This window comes from Syzygium oleosum, unplaced genomic scaffold (assembly GCF_021117445.2).
Source record: "Syzygium oleosum isolate NSW1041296 unplaced genomic scaffold, Sole_v2.1 Sole_v2.44, whole genome shotgun sequence".
NCBI classification, from domain to species: domain Eukaryota; kingdom Viridiplantae; phylum Streptophyta; class Magnoliopsida; order Myrtales; family Myrtaceae; genus Syzygium; species Syzygium oleosum.
In genome coordinates this window covers 1,564,299-1,574,888 of record NW_026607528.1, presented here as the reverse complement: position 1 = coordinate 1,574,888, position 10,590 = coordinate 1,564,299, and the positions used below count along the sequence as shown (strand labels likewise).

The 10,590-nt window shown below is 39.5% G+C and overlaps 1 protein-coding gene across 1 annotated transcript; it reads left to right on the top strand.

Annotated features, from left to right (window-relative positions):
- Positions 1-1,770: 1,770 nt before the first annotated feature.
- On the top strand, positions 1,771-3,564 carry LOC115684263 (probable glycosyltransferase At3g42180). Its single transcript, XM_030609004.2, has 2 exons — positions 1,771-2,134; positions 2,893-3,564. The coding sequence occupies exons 1-2, from the start codon at positions 1,778-1,780 to the stop codon at positions 3,562-3,564; spliced, it is 1,029 nt and encodes a 342-aa protein (XP_030464864.2). The 5' UTR covers positions 1,771-1,777.
- Positions 3,565-10,590: the final 7,026 nt, after the last annotated feature.

Genomic DNA, 10,590 nt, shown 5'->3' with positions numbered 1-10,590 from the left:
GCAAGTTGAGATGGTCTAGTTTTGCGATGATTGGTCGACTCCAACACACTGACTTTGGTTTCAACCAAAAAGGCAGCGTGCTCGATGAAGTAACTTCGTGATCCAAGAGACTCGCTAAGTTGATTGTGGTACACGCTTCATCTTAAATGCTAGCCAAGCTTAGCATGTGAAGCCCCTAGAAGTTAGCCCTCGTGGAAATAGAATAATCGAAATTTTATGCTTTCATCATTGACTTCAAACTTATCACAAATCTTGATTCCCAGCTCAAGAACAGGAGAAACAGATATTTGGCTGTACGTATTTGAGTATTATATAATTTTTATTAAGTATAATAAGTATGGGAAGTATTCTGTCTTCATTACATATGGCCCGTTACAATTCAAATAGAATAATCATCGCAGGAGCTGAATGCACGTTATGAATAATTGGATTTTCTTAGCATTGATTGTGCGAGAAAGTCAGTGCGTTGGGAACGCAAAATTTCCTTAATTAGTTGCTTCACAAAATTCTTACCAATATAGCTGAAAGAAGCTGGATATTTTAAGCTCGATTTACAAAGTCAACATGTTAATTAGGCGATGCGGTAGGCAACAAGAGAGACGTTAAACAAACTTGTAAATTAGATCAGATGATACTAAGATGCGGGCTATGTTAACTACATCCAATTATAATTTTGACTGATAGTTTATAAATATGGATATCAGTCATATTTACATTGAGTTTAGTTTGCATGTAAGTGATGTTGATATCTTGTAATCCTTCAATCAAAGGTATTGACGAGGAAATTGGAGGAAAATATAGCCCGTAAGTTTAAGTCAGCACCTTGAAGTTGCCGTTGAAAGTCAAATAGGACCTTCCAATAGCACCAACATTTTATAAGCATTTCAGGAAAAAGTAGAAATTTTTTTTTTTTGAAATTTTCTCAAACTTGCTACTTGATGCGCTCATATATATAGATATATCTGTGATCGTACCTTCTCTTAATTGCTCATGTTGAGAAGAGATGGCATCCCTCAACTTCCCTTACTCTCAATTCTCTCTTATTCCAGCAATTTGTCTCCTCCTCCTTTTGTTCTTTCTCCATCGCTCCCCTTTCAATGCTAACCGTAACAATCCCATCTTTTCTCTCTCTTTCGCCTCCACTTCACCTGAGACCAGCAACCACACAGGACCACCATCAGTTCTAGTAAATGGGCTTCTTTCAACCTCAATGTACAAAAGCAGCTCTAGACATAACACCAATTATATCAAAGTGAGAATCGTTCTTCATGTAATATTAGCAATTAAGAAGAACGTCTTTCACTTTATTTTATCTTGTACTTGTTCGGGTAATACTAACTTGGCAATGTCTTTGCTGGTGTGTGGGGGAAGAAGAGTAGTTTGGACCGAATCGAGGATGATTTAGCCCGAGCCCGCGCGGCAATCAGGAAAGCCATTCGGTCCCGGAGTTATGCTTCCGATGGGAAAGAGACCTTCATACCCAGAGGAAATGTGTACAGGAACCCCTACGCTTTTTATCAGTTAAGTCCTCCTGTGAGTTCACTTAAAGTTCAGAGTTTCTTTTGTTTTTTCACATGGTTTGTGTTAATATCAATCTTGGTAGGTTTGTGTTCAGTGCATGTATGCATGTGTTTTTGTAAAGGCCATGGAATCAAACTTTAGATTACCTCACGTTAATTTGACTCGAGATTGTACACATTACAGTTTACTGGTTCTAACACAAAAGTCTTATTTCTTTCTTCTCCATTTTTTGGACTTAATTCTGGGCAGGAGCCACATGGAGATGATGAAGAGATTCAAGATATGGACGTATAGAGAAGGAGACCATCCTTTGGTCCATGACGGGCCGGTGAACAACCTATATGCCATTGAAGGACAGTTTATCGACGAGATGGAGGACAAGCGGAACCCGTTCAGGGCTCGCCATCCTGACGAGGCGCATGCCTTCTTCCTCCCTTTCAGCGTGACCAATGTCGTCAACTACGTGTACGAACCGATCCTCTCCATCCACGACTACAGGCGGGATAGATTACAGAGGGTCGTGCGTGATTATGTTCGCGTTGTTGCGGATAGACACGAGTATTGGAACAGAAGTGAGGGCTCAGATCATTTTATGTTTTCTTGTCATGATTGGGTAAGTATATTTCATAATTACTCTCCAGAATGTTTTCGAAATTGTACAGGAGATTGAATGGGTATATTCAGTGCTCGATTAAACTTGTCAAATCCGCCTAATAACCGTGATTGAATCAGCCAGTCTACTGGGGTTTTACAAAACACCAGTATTATAGTTATCACATAATTTATATAATGTGATCAGTTCGGTCCAACATGCCAGTGATTCAGTAGAAAACAAAAATAGGAAGTTAATTTGGTTTTACTTGTGTAGTTATATCTGAGGTCGGCAAGTTGATGAAATATTATACAAAAGTTTTTGTAGCAAGGTCAAATTGTATTTATCGTAACTGGCAAGCTTAGGCAAGTTAAAGTCAATTTCACACTGGTCAACATTATAATTAAACAAAGTGAAACTGTTTAAAATATTAAATAGCGCATTCGCTTAACAGTTTAAACTTGTAAAATAGTTGATGGTCCCGTAAAATTTCATATAATATCAGAGCACATGTCGAGGATTCGAATCAAGATACTCCATTTCATTTTCATACAATTTATTGTTTATAGCATTCTAATTGTTTTCCTGTTTCATGACTTACGCATGTAAGTACCGGCTTTCACTCTGTAAGAAGTGTTAACTAAATCATCTGAAAGATATGGTGGACAAAATCAATTACAATACTTTTCAAAAAATACAGAATATATTATTTCCTCCAATATCAATTTATTTCTTGTTTCTTCTGGTTAATTGTTTGATCCTTTTTCATGTTCGTGTAGGGTCCTGACGTTTCATCAGCGGACCCTGAGCTCTTCGAGAACTTCATCAGAGTCCTCTGCAACGCCAACACCTCCGAAGGATTCCGACCCAAGAGAGACGTCTCCATGGCTGACATCTTTTTAAGCTACGGTGAGCTCGGCCCGCCTCGCTTAGGTCTTGACCCTCGCAACCGCACAATCCTCGCCTTTTTTGCCGGTGGAGCCCACGGTTTCATCCGAGAGCTCTTGCTCGAGCACTGGAAGGACAAGGACGCCGACGTCCAAGTGCACGAGTATCTCCCCAAGGGACAGAACTACACTCAGCTGATGGGGAGGAGCAGGTACTGCCTGTGCCCGAGCGGTTTCGAAGTTGCGAGCTCAAGGATTGTGGAGGCGATCTACGCGGAGTGCGTCCCGGTGATCATTAAGGACAATTACTGGCTGCCGTTCAGTGACGTGCTCGATTGGAGCAAGTTCTCGGTTCGAATACCGGTGGACAAAATAAAGGACATCAAGACGATTCTGCAGGCGATCCCATTCGAGAAGTACATGAAGTTGCAGAAGCGGGTGGTGAAGGTCCGGCGGCACTTCGAGGTGCATAGGCCGGCAAAACCGTTCGACGTGATTCACATGGCGCTCCACTCCGTGTGGCTCAGGAGGCTGAACGTAAAGCTGGAGCAAAGAGATTATTGAGCAGTTCTTTATGTCCTGGTTCTTGTGTTCAAACAATTAAAAGGAGATAAACGAAAGTTTGATCAACAGGAAATAATGAAAATTAAGTTCGCAGAATGCTATTTGCCGTGCCCAAAAATACAGAGTTTTTTTCAATATTGATAAATTTCAATGAGTGTTTGTAAGCATCTAATAATTATTGGTAAAAGAAAATTAAACAATGACATTTTCCAAGTAACTTGTTGGGGGTAACATACCAACCTTTTTTAAAAATTACCAACTTCTTTTTATGATTTGCAAATTATCAATTTTTGTACTAACTTACCAACTTTATTTGCAAAACTTACCAATGCTTCAACTATATGAGTTCTATGTGAAATTGCGAAACTAAACTAATGAATTTTACTAACTTTTGTTAGATTAAATGATCGTATAGTTTTGAATTAACAACTTTCAATTGTGTTAATTAGCAACGTTTACCTGTTTTCTACTCACCAGCATTTAAACCAAAACTTGTTAGTGAACTAATAGGGAGAAAAACTGGTAATTCACAAGGATAGAGTTGATAAATCTAAAGTATTTCTAAGACAGAAATAAAAGTCGGCACATAATACCCACATCTAACAAAGTACTAAGCAAATTCCAAACGAAAAAAAAAAAGAGTACCAAATAAACATTGGTAGGTAACACAATAGAGAGTTAGTAACAGCAATTAGTTGGTAATTTAATCAGAAAAAAATTGGTAAGTCATTCAAACAGAGACTGATAAATTCAGACAGGAGTTGTAAATTTAAGATGTTGATAAGGAAGAAAAAAAGTAAAAAATAAGAAAAGCTGATGATTTCTATAACTTCAAAAAAGTAAGTAATTTCATAAAAGCGTTGATAAATTATTCAGTGATTGTCAAATTTTTTCCTATTTTACCTGCAGCTTTTTCACACTTACCAACTTTTTTCAGAAATCTATAGGTAAGGAAAAGTTAATTTTTATTTCAACCGAATGGTTGGAGACCCTACTGCAAGTTCAGACCCAATGAATGGCCGTTCTTGCAAACCTACCGAATATTTCTCAGGATCTATCCCGACACTCTAGTATAAACTTATGACTTGTCAGATAGGAGAATCAGCAGCAACTCAAGAAAACAAAACTACCATCAGTCTTCTTGGTAAGTTAAGAGCTCTAAATGTGTTCATTTCACGTCAGTCTTTTGTGCAAGTTAAAGAATGCTTCGGCAAGAGTAAGAAGAACCGCGTGAGGTTCCCAAATAAAAATATCTGAAAAATGTCTAACAGGAAAAGATTTGAGTGTACCGAGCTGAAACCCTAGAAGCTGCATGATTGCTTGGGGGCAGTGGCGAGCAAGTTCCTACGAGCGGTGACGGACTAGAGCAATGGCAGAGGCCAGAGAGCTGCGATGACGAAGGCATCGAGCCTCTTGTCTCGCCTCGATAAGGACAGTGCCGCTCTTACCTAGGCTTGGGTTGTGTTGCACGACCATCGTCATAGCGAAGCATGGGTCACCCTGACCCTCACCACTACCGAGCAAGGGTTGAGACACCTCGCGCAACCATAGCAAGGATCAAGCGACCTCCAATAGTGATGGTCGCCAGACCCTCGCAATGTTTTTTTTTTTTTTTTTTTTTGATAACCGAGGTATTCCACGTGCAATGGACTATTCCTCGGGGTGGTGGGGTACAAGACCAATGCCACCGGGTAAGCCCCCAAGATGTGATCGGCGGGAGCCCTCGCAATGTTTTATCCCCATTAAATTGAGAAAATTGTCCAAAAAGTTTTAAACCTATTATATGGCAACCAATTTAGTTCTAAACCTTTTGACAATTTGCCAATTCAATCCTAAACATTTAAATTGTGCCAATTTAGTCATAAACAAATTAAGGTTTTGCCAAGTTAGTCCTAAATTTTTTAGCGAATTCCCAATGTAGTCATTCTAGCTAATTTTGACCAGAAATCGCCGATGTGGCAATCTAATTAGAGCCGGCGATCCTACGTAGTTCGATCGACGCTGACATGAGAAATTTTTTAATTTAAAAAAAATTCAAATTTTTATTGATCGTTTAATTTTTTTTCTTTTCTTTTTTTCTTTTTATTTTTTTCTTCGATGTGCCGCTGGGGCTGCCGGCACAATGAAGAAGAAAATAAAAAAAATAAAAAAAAAATCAATAAAAATTATCCACGTTAGCGCCGACCACGCCACGTAGGACGGCCGGCGCTAACTGGACCGCCACATCAGCGATTCCAACAAAAATTAGCTAGAAGGACTACATTGACAATTTGTTAAAATGTTTAGGACTAAATTAGCACACCGTCAAAAGGCTTAAGACTCAATTAGCACAATTAAAAGGTTTAGGACTGAATTGGCCGCCGTACAATAAATTTAGGACTTTTTGGACAATTTTCCCCTATTAAAGCAGCTTAATCGTAGTTTCGACAAAAAAAAAAAAAGTCAGCCTAATCGTAGCCATTTTTTTTTTTAATTACGTCAAGATCTACAAAATCTCTAACACTATTGCATGTTGAAGAACGGCCCGCATCTTCATGTTCATGCATATGTCTCGCCAACTCCAGAGAGCTGACTTTGGTTTCAACCAAAAGGCAGCGAGCTCGAAAAGGTAATTTCGTGATCCAAGAGACTCACTAAATTCTAGGGAGGATATAGTGGCACGTAAGAAAATGAAATATGATTTCAATTCAACAAGTTGTTTCCCCAAAATCCTTCTCGAAAAATATCGATTATGTTCCCTATGGCACGAAGCAGCAATTCAACGTAAATGCTGGCCCCGGACATAACATGTGAGGCCCCAAAGAAGTTACCCACTCGAGCAAGAAAAAGAATTGGAAAATTATCATAACAATAGGTACATGGAGAACGCTTAACAAAATTGATGAATCAAATGGAGTGGCAATGTTATTGGGTGTTGAATATGGTTCGTCCAGCCAATTGAGTCCATCCAGCCAATTTTGGCCAGAATTTGCTAACGTGGACGTCAACCGCTGATGTGGGAAATTTTTATTAATTTTTTAATAATTTTTTTTTTCAATTTTTAAAATAATTTCTTTTTCATTTTTTTCTTTTATTTTCCCTCTTCTTCCTTTGCCGGTCGCCTAGCCTTTGGCGACCGGCCAGAGGCTAAGATTGGCGAGGGTTGGCCTCACTAGCCTTAGGCAAGGTCGCCCTTGCCGGGATTTGGCGAGGCTCGCCCTTGCTGAAGGCTAGTGAGGGCGAGACTCGACCTTGCTTGAAGAAGAGGGGCAACCTCGCTTGAGGCCGCCCCTCATCAGTCGTAGCCTTTGGCCGGTCGCTGGAGGTTAGGCAACCGGCAGAGAAAGAAGAGGGGAAAAAAAAGAAATTAAAAATATTTAAAAAATTGAAATTTTTATAAAAAAATCATTTAAAAAATTTCCACGTTAGCGATGGCTATGCCACATAGGACGACCAGCGTCCACGTCAGCGAATTCCAGCCAAAATTGGCCGGATGTATTCAATTGACAAGAAATAAAAAGGTTTAGGACTCAATTGGCAAATTTGAAAAGTTTAGGACTCAATTGACAAAAGCACAATAGGTTTATGACTTTTTGGATAATTTTCACCCAATAAGAGTATGCAAATTTTGTAAATCAATTTTAGTATATCAACTGTGATTATTTGCTCATGCTGACGAACCGCATCAGATGAGAAGAGAAAATGTATAACCATAACTTATAAAAGACAGACAACCAATTGGTTGCAGCATCATAAGATGAAGACTTGAGAGGAAAAGGATGGAAGATTGCTCCATGACCCTTCCACTACGACAAGTTAGAAATTTTTAGGGCCAAACATCACCAGTAAAATTCCACAGAGACCAAGAGACTTCCCAGGAATCATTGTAACGCGTACTGATGCCACCAATCAACAGACATGAAACCACGAAAAGACCTTGAGTTCTTGAGTGGGAACTTGTCTATTCTATCGCGTAGCCATGTTCTGATGATGGTCGCAAAAATCAACACGCGAAACCCCCCCCGAAGACCTTGACTTCTTCAGATTTGAACTGCACGCTCAACAAAGACCTTGACTTGTGGATGGATATGTACAAGATCCATCCATGCTAGTTTAAGTTCTTTTCTTTTCTGTTTTTTGGCTGGGATGCCGGTTCATGTTCTACTTGAATCATAAGACCGCGAAATTTAGAGATTAGCATGAGCAGAATATTCTTAACGATGGATATGGTAATAAGGTTTTAAAGGTGCTCATTGTAGGGGACCATGCACAGAGGGTGGAAAAAGGGCAAGGCCCTATTGTCAACTTATAATGCAGTGCAAGAGAGGATTTGATGGCACAGCCACATTATACCATCATTTTTCTTCAATTTTCTTATGCGTATTGCTGTTCTTTTCTTTTGGCCAAAAAAAAATGTAAATTGTTGCTACCTGCATTCAATTTGGTTAATCTTAGCCACCAAAAGAAACATGCCCCATGTCAAGGTGACAGCGTTAATACCGTCGTTCCGCAGAACCTAACCCTTTCTCGTTGCTAAAAAGTGCCCTTATGGCTCAAATCTTTTAAGAGGTTAATAGTGAAATATTGCATTTTTGAATGCCCTGGGTTTTGTCACAGTATGTGTAATCAATGCTATGGAAGTCGAGCATTTCTTTTAATAAAAAATACTTAGCAAGTGTGTTGAGAGAACTAGTTAACATGACAAGAGACAGAAGACAATCTTATTGGTGGGGTCAATAGTCATGCAACATAATGTTGAGAGATGGATCCTTATCACATTACATAAGCTAAGTTTAAAGATGACTCCACTTGGTGAAAGTGAAGTGAAAATGAAAATCTGCATATGGCGCTTACGAAAATTCAATCCTCATGGATTTCTACCAATAAATATACAATTTCTATCAATATATATGAAAGGTTTAGGACTAAATTAGTAAAATTGAAAGGTTTAGGACTGAATTGGCCACCGTATAATAGGTTTAGGACTTTTTGGACAAATTTCCTCTTTCTTATACCCTTTTTCTTTTTTGTATTTGGTGAGGTTAATTCTTTTTTTGTATGCTTCTGGATCAGTTGTGGGAGTTAAAGAATGCATTTTTACTTCTTGGTATGCATTAAAAATTCTTAAAGAAGTTATATTTTAAAGGTGCATGCATATGGAAAAATTATCATTTAGCTCCGTCTATTCTTATTGAGATACAATGGCAGGTTACATCGTTATCGAGCCGACTTGGATATGCAGTAAGAAGGGGGAAAATTGTCCAAAAAGTCTTAAGCCTACTGCACTTTTGCCAATTCAGTCATAAACCTTTTAAGTTTGCCAATTCAGTCCTAATCCTTTTCACTTCTTGCCAATTCAGTCCTAAACCTTTTCACTTCTTGCCAATTGAGTCCATTTGGCCTGCCGACGCTGACGTGGCCGCCGGCCGTTCAGCCAACGCTGACGTGGTAATTTTTAAATATTTTTTTCGAATTTTTTAATATTTTTTCTGCCTTTTCCCTCTGGCCTGTCCAGCCAGAGGCGCGGGCCGGCGAGGTCGACCTCGCCGGCCTCTGGCGAAGCTCGCCCCCTCCGGCCACTAGCAAGGGCAAGCCTCGCCCGCCGCTGCGAGGTCGGCCTCGCCATGGCGAGGCGGGCCTCGCAGTGGCGGGCGAGGCTTGCCCTCGCTAGTGGCCGGCGGAGGCGAGCTTCACCAGAGGCAAGCGAGGTCGACCTCGCCGGCCCACGCCTCTGGCCGGTCGTTGGACTAGTTAGAGGGAAAAGGCAGAAAAAAATATTAAAAAATTCGAAAAAAATATTTGAAAATTGCCACGTCAGCGCCGACAGGCCAAATGGACTCAATTAGCAAGAAGTGAAAATGTTTAGGACTGAATTTGTAAGAAGTGAAAATGTTTAGGACTGAATTGACAAACTTAAAAGATTTAGGACTGAATTGGCAAAAGTACAATAGATTTAGGACTTTTTGGACAATTTTCCCATAAAAAGGGCCAAGTTCTTCTTCGTGCGTGTGGGAAGGGTTTGCACTGTGCGACTATTAACGACAATTGACATAAACAAGCTCGGCTCAGTTTAAATAGGACTCGGTCAATAAAGTCTTTGAACGACCTGTTCAATCGTGAAAGATCATTGAAAGAGTAAGGACGTAAGATAGATGAAATGTTGAATGGAGAACAAAACGTTGGATCTAGAACAAAGGGTTAATCATCTTGACACTGACCAATTTAGTAGTTTGAATCACGTATATACGGGTTAAATCTAAGAATTATCCATTCACTAACCATGTCTATTCTTACTGTGTCGAGTGGACGCTTACGATTTTGAAACGGAACGAAGGGATAAGCTTCATGCCATTTAAGAGTCTTCCCATGGCGGGCTGGAAATCACCATTGTTATCGCAAAATGTAGGATGCCAAATTTACGAAAATTCACTTTACTACACTTTGACAAGTTACAAGTAGTATATATTATTTCATCTCGGCCATTAATTGATATCCTTCTCATATTTTTTCTTGTAGACATTGGTAGGCAGCATCTGCATTAATCTTAGTTGGAGCTTGCCTCAAGGAACCATGCTCATTATTCTTTTTATCAATGTCTTCCGCATATATCCCTTGCCGCTTTCAACTTCTCTTTAGAATGTACTAATCAAATTCAATCAAGTTTCTAAGACAGATCGATTATTTAAATGATATTTCACAAATCTATTCCAGCACGAGACACAGATCAATCGACAATTATATGAACTTTCTGTCTAAATACATGCTACAAGAAAAAATTTTAGACAGGTGAGAGGCAAACTGATAAATTGAGTGGGATCACCCACACTCCGTTAATGGAGGCGACACCTTCAAGTTGCAGTTGAAAGTCAAACACGATCTGTCTAACTAGAGCTTTCTTCGTTATAAAAAGTATACATACACAACAGAGAGTATATAACCAGGAAATAGGAAAAGATAACGCAAGTGTCAAACTTGCTTAATCAGTCACTTCTGTATTTGTATATATAGCTCTCTGCAGTCATACCTTCTCATGCTCATATCGGGAAG

Coding starts and splice junctions, on each gene's coding strand:
- LOC115684263 (XM_030609004.2), top strand. CDS start 1,778: ATGGAGATGATGAAGAGATTCAAGATATGGACGTATAGAGAAGGAGAC. Junction 2,135..2,892: donor TGTTTTCTTGTCATGATTGG/GTAAGTATATTT, acceptor ATGTTCGTGTAG/GGTCCTGACGTTTCATCAGC.